The sequence below is a fragment of the Danio rerio genome, chromosome 4, assembly GCF_052040795.2.
Source record: "Danio rerio strain M-AB ecotype USA chromosome 4, GRCz13ab, whole genome shotgun sequence".
In the NCBI taxonomy this organism is placed as follows: domain Eukaryota; kingdom Metazoa; phylum Chordata; class Actinopteri; order Cypriniformes; family Danionidae; genus Danio; species Danio rerio.
Window position 1 is genome coordinate 47,587,951 of NC_141024.2, and position 23,705 is coordinate 47,611,655.

General features: G+C 43.4%; 3 protein-coding genes across 3 annotated transcripts in view; 2 read left to right on the top strand and 1 right to left on the bottom strand.

Annotated features, from left to right (window-relative positions):
* Positions 1-2,968, bottom strand: part of LOC137491121 (uncharacterized) — a 27,738-nt gene extending 24,770 nt beyond the window's left edge. Inside the window, exons 1-2 of the mRNA XM_087249012.2 lie at positions 2,714-2,968; positions 706-2,334 (exon numbers count right to left, since the gene is read on the bottom strand). The gene's annotated coding sequence lies outside the window, so the exon portion shown is untranslated. The remainder of the gene's footprint in view (positions 1-705; positions 2,335-2,713) is intronic.
* Positions 1-23,705, top strand: part of LOC137491165 (uncharacterized) — a 514,718-nt gene that overhangs the window by 227,215 nt on the left and 263,798 nt on the right. The window lies entirely within an intron of this gene.
* Positions 2,346-21,922, top strand: LOC110439522 (protein NLRC3). Its single transcript, XM_087248464.1, has 12 exons — positions 2,346-2,426; positions 3,145-3,195; positions 9,001-9,105; positions 9,674-9,758; positions 10,350-10,545; positions 10,641-12,417; positions 16,058-16,231; positions 16,353-16,526; positions 16,637-16,810; positions 19,089-19,262; positions 20,421-20,467; positions 20,779-21,922. Exons 2-12 carry the CDS (start codon positions 3,152-3,154, stop codon positions 21,303-21,305), a joined length of 3,477 nt encoding a protein of 1,158 aa, XP_087104590.1. The 5' UTR covers positions 2,346-2,426; positions 3,145-3,151; the 3' UTR covers positions 21,306-21,922.

The following is a 23,705-nucleotide window of genomic DNA, read 5'->3' on the forward strand; positions in this document are numbered from 1 at the left end:
TTTTGAGAAGAGAAAATTAACTGCTTTACACTTAGAAAATACTTTACACTGAGAGAATATAAATCTTCTTCAATATATACTAGATGAAACCAGGGGAATGAGACTCTTATCCACGAAAAAAAGTCAATGCGGCTGTACGAGTGATGTACCGGAGAAAAAAAGGATGTTTTGGAGGAAGGGGAAAGAAATCTCCAGGGGTCTAATAGTCCAAATTGATCACAAAGATTCTTGATATTTATAGCTGCTTTGGAGGGCTGTATAATTTAAGAAGAGGATCTATCCAGGAATGTGTCCAAGACGCAGTTGAAATCCCCACCTATAATTAATTCATAACCATCAGCTATTGGAATAGAATTGAACACTTTATTGAAAAAATTCGTCAAAGTTTGGGGCATAAATATTAACAAGAATCACTTGCTTGTCTAGCAGACAACCTACAACAGTCACATAGCGACCATGAGTGTCACTGAGAGTCTTTTCACTGGTGAAATTAATATTTTTCCTGATGAGAATAGCCGTACCTCTGCCCTTTGCATTGAAGTTTGAATGAAATACTCACCTTTTAATTGCCGTAAGTGAGGAAAAACTTTCCCTCTTTTTAAAACATTGTTTATGCCTCTCACGTTCCATGTTATGAAATTAACATCACATTGATTAAACCTAGATATGATACCAAAAAGTAGTTGTAGATAAATGAAAAATTACCGAGTTTATGGCCAACGACACAAACATTTTGACTCCTTTCATGATGTGATCAGTGCAAGGTACAAATAAAAGAGAGAAAAACACAGTGTAACCCCACCCCCTCCCCCCACCCATGTCACAACCCACATTGAACAAAACCTGTCTGCTGGAATACAAACAACCATAACTCACCAGCTTGTGTTTCTGCTCCAATGGGGCTAATTTTTTTACAAATAACAAAAACAAGGAACATTTGAACTTGAACTTATACAGAGTGTGTGACAGAATAAGCCTAAATTTAAATTAACTTACAGTTAGTCTTTCCAGCTCTCCATCCTCTGGAACGATTAGGTATATTTAACTCTCCGCTGAGACTTGATGAATAAAAAAAATAAATAAATACCCATTTCCTACCACGATGTGCCTCTACTCATTTGGTGTTGGGAAAGAATTCCTTTAACAAATCCCATATCCTGCTGCGGACAGTCAAAGAAATGTCTCGTTGCTTTGTGATTTTTCTGTAGTCGTGCAGGGAAGAGCAAGCCGAATTCAGTGCCCGCGCCTCTGAGTTGAACCTTGACCGAGTTAAACACCGCTCTCCATTTCGCTACCTTAGCGCTGACATCGGGGTAAAAGTAAATGCGTGTTCTTTTGTACAACACATGTCCCTTTTCCCTGGCCAAACGAAGAATTAATTCCCTCGATTGGTAGTGATGCATTCGCACGATGAAGGGCCTGTGGGCTTGATTAGGTTTCGGCGGGGGTGCTAGAGAACGATGGGCTCTATCCACCTCCGGTTTTCTGGTAAAGTTTTGTTCTCTGAAAACCTCGAGTAACATAGTTTCAATAAATGCAGACGGATGTGTCCCCTCGGTGCCTTAAGGAATGCCAATCACACGTATGTTGTTCCTCCTGGATCTGTTCTCCAAGTAATCAAGTTTGGCCTTCAATTTTTCATTTTCTTTCGACAGCACTGAACTCGTAGATTCTAGGGCTGTAACACGACCGTCAACGTCGGAAAGTGTTTCTTCCACATCCTTCAGTTTCTGTTCTTGCTCTAATAGTGATGTTTTTACCGTGGAGATGGATGATTTAAGTTTAGGGAGGATTTCCCCTCTGAGCGCGGCTACCTCAGATCTAATACCGCCGTGGAGTTCTCTGATATCTCCCTGGTCCGACATGTTGACGTCACCACTCTGCGTGTTGCTCACATCCTCGGTAATATCAGCTGCTTTTTTAGAATTATTTCTCGGCATGTTGTTTACTTTGATTTAAGGATCGAAAATGGGATTTTCAAGTCACTTCACTCAATAAGTGCAAATAAGTCATTTAATACTAATAAATGCAAAAAGCAGAAAACTTTCCGACCTCTCACGCCGCCATCTGTACTCCTCCTATATATGAATCTCTAATCTTATTTTATAGGTTCAACATTGCTGTAAATATTCTTCAGAGACCTCTCAGATTTCATCTAAGTTGTTTACCTTTTCTAAATCTTCCATCAACACACTCGTGCTCAGAGAATCTGCACAGATATCTTCAGCTCCAGTGGTTTGTGTGTTGTCTTCAGGACACGCCCACAGTCAGGAGAGTCTCATGAATATTCATGTCAGTGTCACTCTGTGTAGCCAATAATATTTCAGGATATACCTGTAGATCACACAGGTGTGTTTTAGTGAAGTGAAAGAGTGAAAGAGCTCAGATTGTGTTCCTGCTGCACAAGAGCGTCTGTACTTCTGCATGTGAGTTTAACACTTCTACATTACGCTGATTTGTGGAGATGATGAACGGTTTATATGTGTGAGTGTGATTTAAATGTCTGATCCTGAAGATCAAATCCTCAAACACAGATTAAACACTGAGTCAAACACGCTCATTTAAACACTGTGTCTAAAAGCTTTATTTTTAATCCCTTTAAAGTGTTTGTGCTCTTCTATATCAGACTGACTCAATAGTGTCCAATAATTCAGCATTAAATATAACTCTAAACATTCAGAATCACCAAATCAAAAGTAAAGTTAAAGCAGACCTTCAGTTGAACAGGAAGAAAAGCTGCTGAAAAACAACAAGCTGACGATCCTTAAACAACACTGCATTTAACCTTTGACCGTCAGAGTAACTCATTAACCAAATAGCCTCTTTAGTAGAGAGACATTTTATTACTCACTAAATCAACAATTGGCTGAACCTGAACTTCTCTTGATAAACTCTATATGACATGCATTTACCTTAAATCAAATGTGAAACAGCGGAGATGTCAGATCAGGGTTAAACCAACTGCATTCATGTTAAGGACTATATAAATATATATATATATATATATATATATATATATATATATATATATATATATATATATATATATATATATATATATATATATATGTGTGTGTGTTTGTGTGTGTGTGTGTGTATGATTGTTTCCTGAAAGCTCTGCTAATGTCTGCATTGGTGTTTTAGCTGCAGTATGGCAGAGGAGCGAGTAAAGGACTCTCTCTCAGAGAAACACAGGTATTGACTCTGTTTTTACACCATTATTTCAACACTTACTCTGAACAACAAAGACCAACAACAATGCACTTATTTGTGTTGCTATTGCTTGATCAATTGGTCAAATGGGGGTACAATTTTCTTCTTAGCTGGTTCTTGGTGATAAATGTTGGAGAACTACTGGTTTAAAGCCTGTTGTGTAGAGGTACAATTTGTCATTTGACTGTTGGTCATCAGTTGTAGTGCGGAAATTAGTTTATATGGATTTATATGGAGAGAGACCTTTGCACTCTTGTCTTGATATGTCTGAGAATATTAAAATAAGCCCCTCAGCTGTCAGAACACAGTAAACACAGTAAGTGTATTTCTGCACACTCACTATAATCTGCTCTTTCACTCCACTGAACGTTCGAGGTTACTAAAGTAACCCTTCGTTCCCCGAGGAGGGGAACGGAAGCACTATAAGTGGATTTGATTGTAAAATCCACGCATTGGGAGGTTCGGTTTAGAAGCTACTCGTCTGAAAGAGTATTGAACGGGCCAATTAAGAATGAATTGGCAGCGCAAGCCTGCGCAGGTGAGCGGCATAAGCAATCAACTGAGTATATAAGCTCACCTGGCGCCAGCAGACGCTATCCTTTTTAAGCTGAAGAGACTTTTAACAGCTAAGGGACAGTCATTATGGCGACGGAGTATAGTGCTTCCGTTCCCCTCCTCGGGGAACGAAGGGTTACTTTAGTAACCTCGAACGTTCCCCTTCGGGGGGAACTCCAGCACTATAAGTGGATTTGATTGTAAAATCCACGCATTGGGAGCCCATTGAAAGCGCCATAATGACTGCACCTTACCAACACTCACCATGAGAGAGCGGTCAGGCAAGCGTGACGCACCCAGATCACGAGAGGCGTGGTCCTCCAACGTGCCCTTGGCCCTAACTTATCCTACTTCAAAAGAAGTTTTACGGAATAGGTATCTTTTTTTGGGAGTCGCTAGCGTCTAGATAATTCTAGAAATACACGACAGTACGTTGGGAAGCGTGCAATCCCGATAGGGAGGACGCTTCGGAGGCCATCCGTTACCCAAGGGGGGATAGATGGCAGAATTTACATATAGACTAACCCTAAAAAGGGGGAGTACGCATAGCAAAAAAGTGGTTAGCAGGGAGGGAAGACACGGGTCCGCCCAGGGGGGGGGGGGGGACTTAACCGTGGCGGAATAAGCATATGGGATCGCCTAGTGGGGATCACGCATAGCAGGCACCTTTACCCAAAACGCAGGCTGACCAGCGGGCAGACCTACAACGTAGTGGGCCAGCAAGTGACTCCTCCGCTGAGTCAGTGCTGGGGGCCACGGAGGAATCTGCAGGGCTCACCTAATGGGGAACTTTACTGACAGATAAAAAGGCGCACGTATCTCCGTGTTAGGGAAAATGGCGCAGCAAGCGTGTTTCAACACCCTACCAAATTGTTTCCTCAATCACCAAGGGTTACCTAATACCCTTGAGGAAACCGGCTCCACTCGCCTTGCAAATGTGTTGGGTGTCACCCAGCCCGCAGCTCTACAGATGTCTGTTAGAGGGGCGCCGCGTGCGCACGCTCGAGAGGATGCGAAGCTCCGAGTGGAGTGCGCACGCGCTCTCGGGGGACGCGGCTCATCTCGGCTCTGATAGTGAAAGAAAGGCATCCACAATCTAGTGGGAACTTATTTCGGTACGGCACTTCCCTGCTGCCGACCGCTATAACAGACGAAGAGCTGCTCAGATGATCTAAACTCTGAGTGCGGTCCGGATAATACGCAAAACGCGAACTGGACAATAAAGAAGGGCTGGGTCTGCCTCCTCCGAGGGCAGCGCTTGCAGGCTCACTACCTCGTATTAAAACAGAGTGGTAGGAACCTTGGGCACATATCGCGGGCGGGGTCTCAGGACGTGAGAGAAGCCAGCCCAATTACAGGCACGAGTCACTGACTGAAAAATGCCTCCGGGTCCCCGACCCTCTAATCGATATCAACGCGACCAGCAGAGCTGTCTTCAGGGACAGAAAGATACTGAGTCGAGGATCGAAGGGATCTGACGCGGCTTGTGTAGCGAGGGCGAGATCCTAAGAGGGCATAAGAGGGGGCGGGGTGGATTAATTCGCTTAACGCCCCTGAGGAACCGGATGATGAGGTTATGCGTTCCCACGGTGCTGCCAGCCACCGCGTTATGAGAGCGGAGATGGCAGCCACGTAACCTTGAGTGTGGAGGGCGACAGCCTGCTCTCCAACTTCTCTCGGCATAAAGAAAGCACAACGCTGATCTGGCAAATTACGGGGGTCTTCTCAGCGAGAGACACACCATTCAGTGAATAGACTCCACGTCAGGGCATAGGCACGCTCGGGGAGGGGGCTCTAGCCCGAGTGACGGTATTAGCCACCGCAATCGGAGGTTACCTAAGTCTTCCTCGCGTCTAAAAATCCCAAAGATCGGCGAGGGTGCCAGGTGGTGCCCTGTCCCTGAGAGAGTAGGTGCTCTCTCCAAGGGACTGCCAGGGGAGGGCTATCGCGAGGGAGAGCTCTGACATCCAGGTCCGGTTGAGCCAGAGGGGCGCAACCAGCAACCTGTTCCTCGTCCTCCCTGACCTTGCACAGTAACTGCGCGAGCAGGCTCACTGGGGGAAACGCGTACTTGCGCGTGCCCCGAGGCCAGCTGTAAGCCAGTGCATCCGTGCCGAGAGCACTCGGTCAGGGAAAGAACAACTGGCAATGAGCGATCTCGGGGGAAGCAACAGATCGATCTGGGCTTCCCCGAATCGCGCCCATATCAGCTGAACAGACTCGGGGTGGAGTCTCCATTCTCCAGGACGCAAGGCTGCCGTGAGAGCGCATCGGCTGCACGGTTGAGCTTGCCTGAATATGAATGGCGTGCAGCGACTTCAGCCGCGGATGACTCCAGAGGAGCAGACGGCGGGCGAGCTGAGACATGCGGCGAGAGCGCATACCCCCTATACGGCTGATATACGCCACCGCCGCTGTACTGTCCGTCCTGACCAGCACGTGTTGCCGCTCCAGCACCGGAAAAAAAAAAAAAAACGGTGGAGAGCGAGGAACACTGCCAACAGCTCCAGGCGATATGCCAATGCAACTGGGTACCTTTCCACAGGTCCGCAGCCGCATGCCCGCAACGCACAGCCCCCCAGCCCGTGTTGGAAGCGTCTGCTGAAACGACAACAAGACTGGACGCCTGTTCTAGAGACACCCAGGCCTGTAGGAACGAAGGGTCGCTCCAAGGGCTGAGGGCGACACAGCGCAGTAACAGAGACTCGGTGTGCGCGCGTGTGCCATGCGCGTCTGGGGACTCGATCGTGATCAGCCAGTGCTGAAGTGGTCTCATATAGAATAATCCGAGCGGCATGAAGCGGCTGCGGATGCCATATGCCCCAGGAGCCTCTGAAATAGTTTCAGTGGGACCACTATTTTACTGTCGAGCTCTCTCAGACAGTACAGCATCAGCTGAGCGCGCTCTCCGGAGAGGCGCGCTGCCATGGTGACCGAGTCCAACTCCAGCCTGAGAGAAGAGATCCTCTGCACGGGGGCGAGTTTGCTCTTTTCTCGGTTGACCTGAAACCCCCACAGGTGGAAGTGCCAGAGCACTTTGTCTCTGTGCATAATCAATTGCTCCGAGAGAGGGCAAAAATCAGCCAGTCGTAAAGAAAAGTATGCAGATGCCCGCGAGCCGAAGGGGCGCTGAGGCACCCTCCGCGGGCTTGGTGAGGACCCGCGGAGACAGAGAGAGCCCGAAGGGGAGGGCCTTGTATTGCCGAGCTCGACCTTCAAACGCAAACCGCAGAAACTGACGGTGGCGAGGAAGAGTGGAGACATGGAAATACGCGTCCATCAGGTCTAATGCTGCAGACCAACCCAGAGGACGAACGCTGACGTACCAGCAGTGGGGCAGCGCGGAGTGGGTGTGCTGATCCGGGAAGCTCGCGGGTCCCACGGAAAAGCTGGAGGTGAGATATTTGAAGAGCTAAGTCGGCGGCGGTGCGAAGCTCGTAAGCCTGGGTTGGACCCACCCTCGTGCAGCTCGGCCAGCGCCTGCGCTAGGTAGCGCTGGTAGGTGGCTATCGCATGCAAGGCGGAAGCAGCCTGGCCCGCAGCTATGTAAGCTCTAGCTCCGAGGGAGGTAGATAACTTACAGGCTTTGGATGGGAGACGAGGCGGACCCCGCCAAGAAGAGGCGCCGCGCGGATTTACCGCCATCGCACACTTAACCTGAGGAATCGCCACATACCCCCTGGCTGTTCCACCGTCAAGAGTGGTTAGGGTGGAGGGACACGCAGCACGAGCAGAAAAAAGTGCTTTACAAGACCGCGTGAGCCTACTGTGCACCTCCGGGAAGAAGGGAACGCCCCTCTAGTCGGTCCGGCCGCGGAGCTGGGGGATAAACCATCTCCAACCCACGGCCGAAGCAGCCCGGGAAAGCACGGCTAACATGTCCGTTTAGGATCCGTAGTGACAGCGCTCACCAGCCCGAAGGGGGCGAGCGGGTCTGGATCATCATCGGACAATGAAAGCCCACCCTCCGATGCCGCGGTGGACGTCTGGTCTCTGGTGTCATCGGGCGTAAGGGCTACCATCTGTTAGACGGATCGCTTCCCCCGCCCGAAGCTTGGATGGAGCGCTTAGAGGAGCGGGAGGTCCGCGGGCGACGGATTATCTCTCGCCGAAACCCTCAGATCTGCCCGAGTGCCCGCTGCAGAGCAGGGGACATCTGGGGTGGTTCGCCCTTTTGCAAAGGCTAGCCGCGATCTTTACTGCGCAACAGTCATGGCATCGCAATGACGACATGAACTGCCCGCGAGCAGCGCATTAACATGCTGGACCCCCCAGGCATGCAACACAGTGCCCGTGCCCATCATCCGAGGACAGGAAACCACCGCATCCAGAAACGCACAGTTGGAGCGCCGTCCTGAAAAGGACGTGCTGCACGACTGTGTTGCTCTTTCTGTGAAGTTTGCAACTTTATACGCACCGCTCTGGAGGACCGGACCCAAAGAACGCCAGGCAAGGGAGAAACCCAGCTCGACCGTCTGCCGCTACGTGTACACACTCTGGACCGGGAGAATGCTCTCGTTCGCTCAGAATCGCTGGTCACAGCAGGAGGAACCCTCATCGACTCGATCAGAAAGTCTCTGAAGCGAAAAGGATAGCGTCTGCTGGCGCCAGGTGAGCTTATATACTCAGTTGATTGCTTATGCCGCTCACCTGCGCAGGCTTGCGCTGCCAATTCATTCTTAATTGGCCCGTTCAATACTCTTTCAGACGAGTAGCTTCTGAACCGAACCTCCCAATGCGTGGATTTTACAATCAAATCCACTTATAGTGCTGGAGTTCCCCCCGAAGGGGAACTACATATACAATGCAGAAACTGTTCAGCTAAGGCTGATCTAAAGGGTTAATGCTGACAACTGATGATCAACAGGAAAAAATCTTTCCAAACAGCACCAATCAAGATTGCATGATCAGATGCTGATATTGCTTCATTATAGGAAGTCATTGGGGTAAAAACAGCCACAAACTTAACAAAAGGGTGCTACATTTGAACAACACACACAGATTAATACAGATATACATGTTAAACTTAGTGTGTAGCTCAGTGAAGGGAATTTTATTTATTTATTCTCTTTTCTACCTAGAGATTATGTTAATGTTTTGTTTTTATATTTAAGCCAATAATTAGTCTACCCTTAATTAAACTGAACAAACTCATATTTGTCTGATAAACTCTTGTAAAGGAGACTGAAGTTTGTCCTGCAGTTTATTGCTCTGGTGTGTTTGTGTGTTCAGTGTGAGATCAGGATCATGTGTGTCCAGCTCTGTGTCTCTGAAGAGTGACCGGTCTAAAGATCGTCCACCAGAGTTCAGTGGGGAAACACCATCATCTGCACAAAGGTATTGTGTGTTTTACATTATTGCTCACATGGAGTGTTTTGTGTAAACCATCAATTCAGTAGAGAGAGTCATTTCTGAATAAATCAGTTGTTTAAATTAATCAAATGACTTTAGTGATTCATGAAGACATTTACAGACACCTGGCGTCTTATTCAGAGGATCTTTCAGTCAATATTAATATCAGATTTCTGTCAATTATTTCATTTGTGGAGCATGAAAGATTGTTTGAAGAAGTTTATAACTGAACTGTTGTGTAAATACATCTAAATAAAGGTGAAGCTTTTGAAGGTAAATGTAGCTGTGTTGTTTTGTAGCTAAAAGTGTGTATAATAATGAACTGTAAATCAAACTTTCAAAGCTACTTTCTAATAATGACTTTGTGGTTGACAGGGCTTTGTAATGACAGAGACAATTGACTGTAATTTCTCAGCTAAATATAACTGAAAACTCAAAAACAAATCTCTCCACTGTCTCATTATGAGCACTACATGTATTATTTTCAGTGTTTGTCAGATATATCTCTGTTTGCCTGTAAATGTGTAATTACAGTAGTTTTATCTGTTAACAGTGTTGAATATGAGTCAGCAGATTCAGGAGACGAGACTCACAGGAGACACAAGAGCTTCACAGACAATCTCCAGTCAATCTTTCAGGTGGGAAAAACTCATTTACTATAAACAAATAAAATAAAAATAGTTATTTAAAAATATACTGCTTAATTCAAATGTCGAGCAATTCATTTATTAAGGAATAATTGACTTCAGTTCATTGAATTCTTATAAAATAATGCACGACTGTGATACTCGTGGAGTCTCCGTTACACCTCTGTGTGCATTATTTTCTAATAAATGAACAGATTAGTCAATTATTCTGCATATCCCACCAAGTCATTTTGGTTTAATAGATGTACAAATGATTATGGCTTGACTAAAGGCTGAGCTTGTGCTTTTGGTGAAAATCTAACAGTAGTCCAAATCTAGACTAGTCATCAATACAAAGATTAGACAGACTTCATTCGTCATTCTGTAGCTGTCAAATAATGAACATCATTCAGCATTCATAAATGTGCTCAATGCCTGTCTGAATTTACTTCATCTGAAAAAAACTGCACACCCTGTAAAGCACAGTCCTGTAGTATAATGTTGAATAATGTATTTTCAATTGTTCAGTTGTTTGTGCATGAACAGCTGTATGCCAATGAGTGTTTTGGTTAAATATTGATCTTCTCTTTTCTTCACTCATAGAATCTTGAGAGTAAAATGATCAGATTTCTGAAGAATCAACTGGAAAACTTTAAGAAAATCTTACAAGAAGAAAACAGACAAGAGTTTGTGAAGGAGTTTAATGAGAACAGAAGCATTATCACAGAAGCAGCTCTTGATCTCACACTCTTCTTCCTGAGAGAGATGACGCAAGATCAAGCTGCTGATACTCTCCAGGGTAAGAGACTCATGGCCATCAGTCAGACTGACACTTACTAATATAGCTGGAAAAGTCAAGACTAAATCTCTCTGTTTCTTTGCTCCTGTGTTTAGGCGAGCTGCTCTACATTAATCAGCTTAAATGTAGCCTGAAGAAGAAATATCAAAGTGTGTTTGAAGGAATTGCTCAGCAAGGAGACTCCACACTTCTGAATAACATCTACACAGATCTCTATATCACTCAGGGTGCGAGTGAACAGGTCAACACTGAACATGAGATCAGACAGATTGAAGCTGCTTCCAGACTTCATCAGTCACTAGAGATACAGGTTGAATGCAAACATTTGTTTGAAGCAGCTGAACAAGACGAGCGGATCAGAACTGTCCTGACAAAAGGAGTTGCTGGCATCGGGAAATCAGTCTCTGTGCAAAAGTTTGTTCTGGATTGGGCTGAAGGGAAAGAAAATCAAGACATCAGCTTCATATTTCCTCTTCCATTCAGAGAGATGAACTTAAAGGAGAAAGAAAGACAAAGTTTAAAAGACCTCATAACTCAGTTTTTCCCAGAGACTAAAGGACTGAACCTTACAAGAAGCACACGATTCAAAGTCCTGTTCATCCTTGATGGATTGGATGAATGTCGTCTTCCTCTGAACTTTGCTGGTAATGAGACGTGTCGTGATGTATCTTCAGCAGTCTCTCTGGATGTTCTCCTGACGAACCTCATCAAGGGAAATCTGCTTCCTTCTGCTCTCATCTGGATCACCAGCAGACCAGCAGCTGCCAGTAAGATTCCTGCTGACTGTATCGACCGGCTGACAGAGATACGAGGATTCAATGATGCCCAAAAAGAGGAGTACTTCAAAAAGAGACTCACAGATCAGAATCAGGCCAGAGAAATCATTGATCACATTAAACAGTCAAAGAGTCTCTTTATTATGTGCCACATCCCAGTCTTCTGCTGGATTTCAGCCACTGTTCTCCAGAACATACTGAGACTGAAACACAGGGCTCATGCTGAAACACTGCAGGAATCTCCCAAGACTCTGACACAGATGTACACACACTTTCTCCGCTTTCAGATCCAGCAGAGCAGAAGAAAGTATGATGGAGAAAACACAGCAGATGTCTCCTGGGATCCAAAGCTCATCCTTTCACTGGGAAAACTGGCCTTCCAGCAGCTGGACAGAAACAATGTGATCTTCTATGAGAGCGATCTGAAAGACTGTGGCATTGACGTCTATAAGGCATCAGTGTACTCAGGCATGTGTACCCAGATCTTTAAGGAGGAGACGGGAATCATTCTTGGTACCATGTACTGCTTTCTTCACTTGAGCATTCAGGAGTTCATTGCAGCCCTTTATCAACATCTGACTCTAGACAACAAGAAGAAGCATGGATTGTTTTTACAGATAAGCAGAAATAAAGGCATGACCAATTTCTTGAAGGCTGCAGTGGACAAGGCTCTGGAAAGTGAGAATGGACATCTGGATCTTTACCTTCGCTTCCTTCTCGGTCTGTCACTCCAGTCTAATCGACAACTCTTACGAGGCCTGTTGACACAGCAGGATGACAGAGACCAGAGCAAAGAGGAAATAATTGCCTACATCAAGCAGAAACTTGAAGGGAATCTGTCTCCAGAGAGATCCATCAATCTGTTCTACTGTCTGAATGAACTGAACGACCAAACTCTGCTGAAAGAGATTCAGTCTCACCTCAGTACAGGAAGTCTGTCATCTGCTGACCTTTCACCTGCCCAGTGGTCTGCTCTGGTCTTTGTGTTGTTGACCTCAGAGGAGGAGCTGGAGGAGTTTGAGCTTCAGAAGTTCCAGAGATCAGACGAGTGTCTCATCAGACTATCAGCAGTCATCAAAACCTCCAAAAGAGCTCTGTAAGTCAAAGTCCTTCTTTTTTTTCATCTAAGTAGTAGACATTTCCTGAATTTAAATAATACAGTATATTATGTTAATGGTCATGAGCTTTAGGTCATGACCATTAACATAATATACTGTATTATTTAATGACCGAAAGGACAAGATTTTGGATACAAACAGCCAAAATGGGTTTGCTTCGCCGGGTTGCAGGGTGCACCCTTATAGACAGGGTCTGGAGCTCTGCCATATGGGAGGAGCTCAGAGTAGAGCCACTGCTCCTCCACATCGACAATTCAATTCATCTTTATTTCTATAGCACTTTAATAATGTAGATTGCGTTAAAGCAGCTTCACATAGAAGACCATAGTAAATGTAAACAGTGTCAGTTCAGTTTTGTGTTTTAGTTCAGTTCAGTGTGGTTTACTTTTCACTGCTGACACTGAAGAGCAGAAGAGCAGAAGTCAGCTAAGTTGGCTCGGGCATCTGTCCCACCGGGAGGATATTTTGACTCGTATCTATGCTGATAATTATAAGGTAACAATGACACAGACACACACTCGTACACTATGGTCAGTTTTGTTAACTCAGTTCACCTATACCAAATGTCTTCACACTGTGGGGGAAACAGGAGCTGGGACTCAAAGCAGCGACCTTCTTGTTGTTTGGCAAAAGTGCTAATCACTGAACCATTGTGCCACCCTCTTTTTTATTATATCTTCTAATCGTGCAGACAGGCAAAACAAATGCAAGAGCTGGATCTAGGTTCAGTTCTAATGTTAAATAGAATCCATACACAAAGAAAACGCCAGAGCTGAATACCAGAAAACACAAGCAAGAGAAACACACACACATACAGCAAACTATGTTCAACACATAATGACTGAAACAGAGGAGCTTAATCACAGAGACTAGTGAGTTAACAAGGGGGTGAAGAGTAACTGGGAAACTAACAGTGGTAACATGGGGAAAACTGGGGTGAACACAGAGAACACAAGGACAACACAACAGTACAAGGACGTGACTACCACGACCGTGACACAGCTCCCTTCTAGGAGCAGATTCCAGATGATCCTAAGAGGAAAACACAAAACAAGAGTGAGTTCAGCAGCTGGAGGTGTTACAGTGGACAAGGGTGATGGGGAGAGGCAGGTTAATGAAACCATGACAGGTACAGGACAGATTGTGAGGAGGAAACTGACAGGCAGGGACTACTAGACAGTAAACCAGAGCAGATCCTGTAAATCTGGCCTTTTATCTAAAGGTTTTAGAGAGGATTGTGTCTGTACAGCTGAAAGATTTCATGTTTAATAATAATGTTTTTGATAAATTTCAGTCAGGTTTTAGAGCTGGGGTCTGTTTCAGAGAGGAGGTTCAACCAACTCGGAGTTTAAACCTGAATTAAATTTCAATTTTCAATTTTTGAATTTGATTATTGTCATTGGTTTGTGTGTTAAATAATAATAAATAAAACCATAATTAAAACAATAGTAATAACAATAAATAAAATAAATCTTCTTTTGCTGTGTTAGGAGTTTAATTGTCACTGACTCAGTCCCAGTCATTCCCCTCGCTGGCCAGCAGAGGCCGCCATCCCCGGACTTCTAAGCATTACATCATCCACCTAGACTGATTGTGCACACACCTGAACTGAATCCAGTTAACGACCCACGCTCCCTTTATAAGCCACACTCAAACACCAGTTCATTGCGAAGTCTTGTTCAGCCACGGCCAACATTTCTGAGCGTTATTCCCTGCCTGATCTTCTGTGCTTTACCCCGGACTGTTTCTGACTCTGAGTTGCCTTCTGCCTGCCTTTGACCCACGCATGTTATACGGACTCTGAACCACGCCGCCTGCCCACGACACACGCTTGTTATACAGATTCTGAACCACGCCGCCTGCCTCTGATCTATGCCTGGTAAATCACTCTGTCTGTCAGCCGCCAGCCCCATGATCTATATTGAAGGCTGTTGATGTGAGTTTGCACTTTAGTGCGTATTGTATGTTTGTGATTGAACAGTGTCTATTAAATACTGCAAAATGGATCCCTCCGTGTCAGTCTCCTCGTTACATTATTAAAGAGTTGGGCTATTAGAACATCTGAAGCAAGCTATTTAATTGTGTTTTATGGACATTATTACGATTTAAAGCTAAAATCAGCAGATATGCTCACTAATACCTAGTTCACGCTAGAGGATTTTAAGCCTGATTTGAGCCCGATTTGGAAGTTAACGAGCTCGCCGACAGATCGGGCTGTGATCGGGAAGAAATCTGCGGGTGCTCGGCGCTCGCCGCTCTTTGTGTGAACTACTGAAAAACGCATCAACGAGCCTCGCTGACGCATCGCCGACACCTCGCAGACGGAAATCCAACATTCAGCATGCTAAATATTCCAGAGCAGTCGCCGACTCAACCCCACATGTGGTCAGATGTAGTGACGAGCTGCAGCCAATGAGAGAGTAGATCAGCATGAGCCGCGTGCCTGTGTGTTCAGGAGCTCAGCAGAAACATCTGTGATTGGTCAGAATGGGAATCAACGCACTCTCTTCATTCTGGGTTAACACAGACACGAGAGTAGGCTATATTAACAGTGGAACTAGAATTCTGTAACTATTAGAATTACCATACTGCTCATTCTGACCGTTCTTATATAAAACGCCATATTGTCACAACATATTTACATTCAAAGCTATTATTGAGATATTAAAATTAAGCTTTGAATGTCTGGCATCATATTTAATGACACCATTACCCTAAAAATATCATCTTTTTTTGGTAATACAGCCTATAAATATGTACTTAAGATACTAAAACACTTAAAGGTGTTGGCTTTCATTTTCACTTTCAAACAGGAGCTACTTCACAGCACAGAATATGCTGTTTTGAAAGATATCTAAAGTAAATTGATGTTTTGCCATCAGAAAGTTTTGTTTATGTTAGCAGGAAGTTGCTAGGCTAAAAAATGCACATGTAAAGTCAGTGAAAATTATCAGACATGCATGCAGTCATTTTAACCAATATGGTAATTTAAGGCAGAAATGCTCAGTTCTTTACTGTTTTGTAATAAAAAAACAATGTTAGAAAGAAATACACTGATAGTTAGAAAACGGCAGGGTGTTATAAATATGTTAGTTTTATTTCAAAGAGTTATAAAATTACAAAAATTAAAAACTCTCTGTGTATCTATCCACTGGAACCTTGCAGATGAGTGATTAATCCGCTGATAAATCAGCTGATTTGACAATGTTTTTAAATGCTTTCTCCAAAGCTTGAAACGCTGTCAGTGATGTCATGAGCACACAAGCAGCCAATAGTGTTCAGCTTTTTCTGATGACTCCTCCCTCAAATTTTCATTGGCTGTGGTTTGGTAGCTTGAATGAGCTGATGGGGAATGAGTTGTTGTCAGATCATGTAGTGTGTGACCCCCCTCTTGTGGATCGTTCACTGAGTGTTGCGTAGTGTGAACACCACAGAGATTAAAAGACACAAAGTCAAGTCATGTAGTGTGAACAGCACAGCGATCTGCTGATGTTTAAAATCCTGTAGTGTGAACTAGGCTTAACTAGTGAAGTTAAACCAGTCACTTCAGCCAGACGTGCTTCAGACTATTAAACACATCAGATTAACACATACATATCGTGTTTGTCCTCTACAAAGGCTAAAGTGCTGTTATCTTACTGTTGAGTGCTGTGAGAGTTTGTCTTCAGCTCTACAATCCTCAAACTGTGTGCTGAGAGAGCTGGACCTGAGTAACAATGACCTGCAGGATTCAGGAGTGAAGAAGCTCTCTGATGGACTGAAGAGTCAACACTGTAAACTGGAGACACTGAGGTCTGAGTTTAAGTATCTGATTGATTGATTGATTGATTGATTGATTGATTGATGTTTTGTTTTGTTACATCAGACAGATCACATTAACGCATTGTTTTTAGTAATGTGTGCTCTTTCTCAGATTGATGACGTGTAAACTCACTGCCGATTCCTGTGAGAGTTTGTCTTCAGCTCTACAATCCTCAAACTGTGTGCTGAGAGAGCTGGACCTGAGTATTAATCATCTGCCGGATGCAGGAGTGAAGCTTCTCTCTGATGGACTGAAGAGTCAACACTGTAAACTGGAGACACTGAGGTCTGAGTTTAAACACCTGCTTGCTTGATTGATTGATTGATTTTTTTGTTTTGTTTTGACAGATCACATTAACAGTGTGGTTTTTAGTAATCTGTGTTCTTCTTTCTCAGATTGGTCATGTGTAAACTCACTGTTCAGTGCTGTGAGAGTTTGTCTTCAGCTCTACAATCCTCAAACTGTGTGCTGAGAGAGCTGGACCTGAGTAACAATGACCTGCAGGATTCAGGAGTGAAGAAGCTCTCTGATGGGCTGAAGAGTCAACACTGTAAACTGGACACACTGAGGTAAATGATTCTCCACTCTACAATAACTACAGTCAGACAGTTTCATATTAGAGCTCTTCATGCTTGAACATGTTAACCCTGGGTGATACTAAACCCCAGATAACAGGAATTCTGGTTTATCAGTAATTCTGTTTCACACTGCTCATACTATACCTGTAGTTAACCCTCAGGGGTCTGAGGTGATTTTGGGACCCCTGAGATGTTTTGACATGCCCTGACATCTGTGCTGATTCAGCTGCTTATTACACAGAACTGGCCAACATGTGTTTTATTTGTGTTCAGCACAAACTGAGCTACAATGATATGTGAGAAATATTGATGTACATGCTGGTGTTTTTTCGAAAACAAATATTATGTGTAGTTAGTAGGTTTTAGAGGAAAAAAACCAGACTGAATGTGCCTGAACAAGAGTTTAGAGTAAGCAGTCTTGTAGACTAGAATATTTACTGCACAATTATGTGAAATTATTCTGTTCTCTCATTCAGAGAAAACATTACAATGATCTACATTTTGTTAAGTGTGTTTTGGGTGATCTCAGCTGTATGTGTGAATGACAATGCTCATGAATAATTCACACCTGAGAGACAACAGACACTCCCCCACTCACCCATCAAGGGCAGTGTACAGCAATGTCCATCTGCAGAAGCTAGCCCAAACTCAATGCTTGTTGTGTTACTGCTGTGTGACCATGTAAACACTCTGGGTGAACAATATACAGTGCTCAGCATATATAAGTACACCCCTCACTAATCTCTCTTTTACATTCATATTTTAATAGGAAGCTCTACAGTATTATATTTGTGCATATACAATAGATTAGCCAAATCTGGAGCTCATCTAACAAAATAACTCATGATAACAGTCCAAAAACTAGTACAGACAAATTTATGTGTTATAGAAAAATATTAAATACAAAATGTAAAAAGAGGAAAAATTAACAATAAAACATTTAGCTGAAATTTAGTAGTTTTTTTTTTTTTGCAGCATTTAGCCTGAATTTAATTGTATTATCTTTTAATTTCTGAATATGTTTGGTGACTAAAATATAATGTTCATAAATAAATCAGTTTAATAAATGTGTTCTGTTTAAATGCAGCAGAATACACTGCCTATATTGACTGAGAAATGGAGGAAAGTCTTGGTTTTCAGAATGGGCTATCCTCCATTATGCTGAGCGCTGTATGTGACTTATACAGCCGCACATATAATATATATTTGAAATGGTGTAAAACGTGTTCGCCAAACTCTCTTGTGCATTAATCCAGCATTTAATAATCATTTCTGAATGAGTCTGAGACACTGAAGTAGAGGAATGACAAACGCTTTAAACACAAGAATAAATCAGATTTAAACATGAAAAACAATTACTGTAAATCTAAATCATATTTGAAGAGCTTTAATATAGATTTCACTAATAGTTGCAGTCTCAGTTCACTGTTGGAAAACTTTAACAGGTTGTGTCTGTCTGTGGATGTCAACATTCAACATTTCTGTGTGAAAGTGAAGCGCAGCGAGAACACAAATAAACATTATAGCAGTGTTAATCCTGTTTCAGAGCAGAACAGTGGATCTGGAGGTGTGAAAGCAGCAGAGTTAAACGCTAAAGTCAAGCTGTTTTGTGTCCTGCTGAAGGTTTGAGCTGCTCTCATATTTGTGCAGTTTCAGTTTCTTGAAAACAAATAAAAGTCTCATGATAAAGTGTGTGAAATAATCCTGATTACTCGCTCATCTAAAACAATATCTGGTAAAGGCTGAATGTGAAGGAGAGTCAGCAGTCATGAATATTGATCAGCTGTTTCTCTCCTGACAGAATAAAAGTCCCCTAATGGACCATCAGTGTGAACGTGACTGTGGGTCAGGTGATGAACACATGAAGAGAGCGGCTTTGTGTTTGTCTGAGCTCATTTTGTTTTAGTCCACAACAGAATCACAATATAAATGATGAAATCAGCTCATTTCCTGTTGTGTTTTATACATGACTTTAAGATGATCTTCTGAGCTCAAGTGTGTCTTCTTCCTCCTCACAGCAGACTTTACAGCTTGATGTGGTGTATTATGAACAATGTCTTTGCTCTGTACACTTCTACAGATGATGTCGAGTCCTTGTTGAGTGTGTGTGAGTGTGTGTTTGCTGATGTGATCAAAAAGGAGAGCTGATCAGGATGTGTGTGTTCATCACTGCTGTTGACATGAGCAGAAACAGCAGTCAGCATCTTCACAACACAAAGAGATGTGTGATTGTCCAACTGTGTGATGTGGACTATTGCTGTGTTTGTAGATTGTCTGGCTGTATGGTGACAGAGGAAGGCTGTGGTTTTCTGTCTTCAGCTCTGACTTCAAACCCCTCACACCTGAGAGAGCTGGATCTGAGCTACAATCATCCAGGAGATTCAGGAGTCAAGCTGCTCTCTGAACAACTGGAGGATCCAAACTACACACTGGACAAACTCAAGTATGTGGAGCAGCACTGCCTTTTTTATTGTGAATACAGATACTTTGATACTTCACTGCTCTTCTAGTGTCCAGATATGAATCAAAGCTGTTAAATATGTCAGTGCACTGGGGCAGTTCTCACATTAAGCGTGATATTATATCTCATATTAACACTGTACAGTTTCAGCATTGTAGTTGAGCAGTGAAACTTGTTCTCTACATTTCTGCTGAAGAACTGTACAGTATCAGCTCAGAGATGTGTGTGTACTGTTCTCCAAATACGTCCTGTGTATACTTTAACAGCAAGTTAAACTCTCCCTCATGAACTTCACAGACACAGAATGTCCTTTATCACACTTTAATAAGGGCGGAGTAAAACTATAAACAGGAAGAAAATAAACAATATCAATTTACATTCACAATGTGGACATAACAAAGATGTTTCTGGCAAATATCTCACATATCTTGTAATCTGGCTCTTTTCTGCTTCTAAACTAACATGAACACAAAATATCAGGCAATAAAAGTGATCAGCAGACAGTGATGCTGGTTCTGATGTAGTCCAGTGACAATCACATGTTGAACAAACTCAAATAAAGCAAATGACAAAAAACTCCTAAACTAATCCTTTATAACTGAAGTATTATGAACAATAAACAGAACACAAACCCACCAAGCTTTCAAAGGGCGAGGAGGACTGCAGATTGGTCTGGATTCACTGCTCTCCAACTTAGCAATGTTTGGAGATGATGAAGAGGCATTTGACAGAAGATGAAGATCTCCATCATATTTCAAGTTATTTAACACTGAATTCTGCTTTATTATTGTGCTGCGCTTTTGTCAATTGATCATTGAATGAATCCTTCAGTCTTTATATCTGTCTGTTTCTGTGTTTCCATTCTGTTTTCTGTTTCCACATCTGATCTAAAAGCTCTGTGTGTCATTCAGAAGCTGATTTGACAGCTCCACACACACTCATGTTGTTTTACTGCAGTTATTAATGCACTGAGATCAGCCAATCACAATCCAGCATTCAGCACACACTCCACATGTCTTATTGTGTGTGTGTGTGTGTGTGTGTGTGTGTGTGTGTGTGTGTGTGTGTGTGTGTGTGTGTGTGTGTGTTACAAGCTGATGTTTGTGTACTGACTGAATGTGAATCTGTGTGTGTTTACAGTCTGGATCATGGAGGAGAGACGAGGATTACAGCAGGACCACACAAATGTAGGACTACACACACACAAACACACCCTTTCTCTCTCACACGCACAGGCTCACACACAATTAGACATATACACACACTCGCACACAAGCATGGCCCTCTCTCACACACAGACACACACACTCGCTCTCACACACATACACACTTCCTCTCTCTCTCACGCTCACACACACACAGCAGTGAACACATGCACTCACACACACACACACACGCACTCACACACACACACACACACACACAGCAGTGAACACATGCACACACACACACACACACACACAGCTGTGGTTATAAATGTGTGTGTTCTTGTGTTCAGATGTCTGTTTCCTCACTCTGGATCCAAACACAGCAAACACTCGACTCATTCTGTCTGAGGAGAACAGAGAGGTGAAGTGTGTGAGAGAGAAACAGCCGTATCCTGATCATCCAGACAGATTTGATGTTCATCCTCAGGTGTTGTGCAGAGAGAGTGTGTGTGGACGCTGTTACTGGGAGATTGACTGGAGTGGAGATAAAGATGTGTTTATATCAGTGTCATATAAGAGCATCAGGAGGAAGGGAGGTGTTGAGTGTGGGTTTGGACGTAATGCTCAGTCCTGGAGTTTGCGCTGTGATTCCTCCAGATTCATATTCTGGCACAATAACACACACACTCGTCTCCCAGTGGAGGCGCTCAGCAGGAGAATAGGAGTGTTTGTGGATCACAGTGCAGGAACTCTGATCTTCTACAACATCTATAGAGACACAATGAGCCTCATCCACTCAGTCCAGATCACATTCACTGAGCCGCTCTGTGCTGGGTTTGGGTTTGGTTATTATGGATCATCAGTGAAACTGTGCTGAAGACTGACGAGAGATTTACCCAGAATCCTCTGCAGGAGCAGTCAGCAGCTGTGTGTGTGTGTGTGTGTGTGTGTGTGTGTGTGCGCGTGCATGTGTGTGTGCGTGCATGTGTTCACTCCTCTGTGTACATGTGTGCATGTGTAGTGTGAGAGTGTCTATGTTTGTGTGTGTGAGAGTCTGTATTTGTGTGTGTGCGTGTCCATGTGCATGTATGTGTGAGAGAGAAAGTCTGTTTGTGTGTGTGTGTGTGTGTGTGTGTGCGTCCATGCGTGTGCGCGTGTGTTTGTGTGTGTGAGAGAGTCTGTGTGTGTCTTGTGTGTGTGTGTGTCTGTGTGTGTCTCAAATCTTGAATCAACTGTAGAGAAATCCAGCAGCTCAATGAATAAAGGAGAAATGAAGTGTGACGTTCGTTTCTGCTCTTCAGATCTTCTTCTTCTTCATGATTTGACTTGAACTGAACAATAAAAACACATTTATTCCAGTATTTATTGATCTGTTCATGTTAGTTGATGACAGTAAAGTTGTTCTCTGTTAGTTCTTGTTGACTCTCAGTGCATTAACTGATGTTCACCAGCACAACTGTGCATTAATAATGCTTAATAAAGCGAATAAATCAAGCTCAGTAATGTCTGTGTCCAGTAATAAGCCTGTAACTCTTGACTAGATGAAGAGTTTTCAGTGTTGGATTGACTAAAGTAGGAAAACACACAATTTAGCTGAAGCTTTCCTGCTGCGCTCAGAGAAATAAAGACTTCTGCTCCATCAAGACCAACACAGAGACACTGAGGAGGAGCTTCTGAACACAGACCAGACGCTCTCTCAATCACAACACACACACACACACACACATTCAGCGTCTGTAGACACATCTGCACACTCAGCCACAGTTACACACACACACACATTCAGCACGTCTGTGGAAACATCTGCACATTCAGCCACACACACACACACACACACACACACACACGCATTCAGCACGTCTGTGGACACATCTGCACATTCAGCCACAGTTACACACACACACACACACACACACATCTCTGTGTGTATTCTAGTTCAGGTCAGTTATGGTGTCACTGTACATGGAGTCAGTCTACAGCTAAAGTTCTCTACAGTTGTATAGCCGCGGGGTTTAATGTGTTGATTTTATTCTCTACAGATATATCTCCTATGACTAAAGTTTGTCTATATTTTATTTCTTATTTCATTCAGTCATTTATTTCTCATCTTTAATCTTGTTGTGTTTAAGGTCATGGCTGGTCGTATAAGCATTTCACTGGATATTGTCGTGTGTATGAGTTTGTATTTGATAAAGAAAGCTGAATTTTAATGTAAAGTCAAATGAGATATTGAATAAACAACATTTCAGCTGAAGTTAAAGTCTTATTTTTCTTGATTCTTCATCTTTATTAACACTTGATGTGATTCTCCTTTGTATATTCACTGGGTTCAGCTAATGTTGTGTCTAACAGTAATATTCTGTGCTAGTTTTAGCATCCTGATCATCTTGAGTTGCTTGTCCCAGCAAACATGCTACTTTGGGGCCCATAAGGGGCCACTGTGGGCAGCACACTGTGGGCCCAGATACCGGCGTGAAATGTAGGGCACGTGTGGGCCCCACACTGTGGGGCATGTGTGGGGCCCCTTTGGGACAGCCCAAAAGTGCGGGCTGACTGTGGGCTATCCCACACTAATCAGAGCGGGTTAGCCCACAGTCACCCCACACTTTTGGGCTGTCCCAAAGAGGGCCCACACATGCCCCACAGTGTGGGGCCCACACGTGCCCTACATTTCACGCCGGTATCTGGGCCCACAGTGTGCTGCCCACAGTCAGCCCACATCATTAGGCCCACAGTGGGCTGATCGCAATGACCCCGTATGAGCCACTGAGTTTGGTTCTACTTTGTACATACAGAAAACAATTATACAATGCATATTCAGAACAATGACAATACTTGACAATAAACTGGGTCACGGTAATAATTATTTATTTACAGATTTTAATAACAACAACACAAATGAACAATTGTATTATATTGAAACAGAAGTATATTTTAAAGAAAATCAAACATCAATAAACAAACAAAAGAAAAAGCAATTCAAAAGAATTAAAAGGAAGTCCCCTCTGATTTTTGGCCCTTCCTTGGCGCCCACCATCTCTGTCTCTTGAATTCCTCAACCATGCTTTTATTGCTGATTCTATTTCACATGCCGTTGCTTTGCTGGATTTTGTTACAGCGTCTGAGAAAGAAAACAATTGAAATACAAATGTTAAAATCAATACAGAGTTGTTTAAGTTCTATGGACCCTTTTCACATTTTCGGGTTCCTTTGTAGCAGAAGTTATCATACTTGGATGAAGTGCAATGATTAGGAGAATACAACAAATATTTTGCAT

Excerpts from the sequence above, each read along its gene's own strand:
- LOC110439522 (XM_087248464.1), top strand. The coding sequence starts at position 3,152 with ATGGCAGAGGAGCGAGTAAAGGACTCTCTCTCAGAGAAACACAG. Across the intron at positions 19,263-20,420 it reads TACACACTGGACAAACTCAA|TCTGGATCATGGAGGAGAGA; the intron begins GTATGTGGAGCA and ends GTGTGTTTACAG. Across the intron at positions 20,468-20,778 it reads TACAGCAGGACCACACAAAT|ATGTCTGTTTCCTCACTCTG; the intron begins GTAGGACTACAC and ends TCTTGTGTTCAG.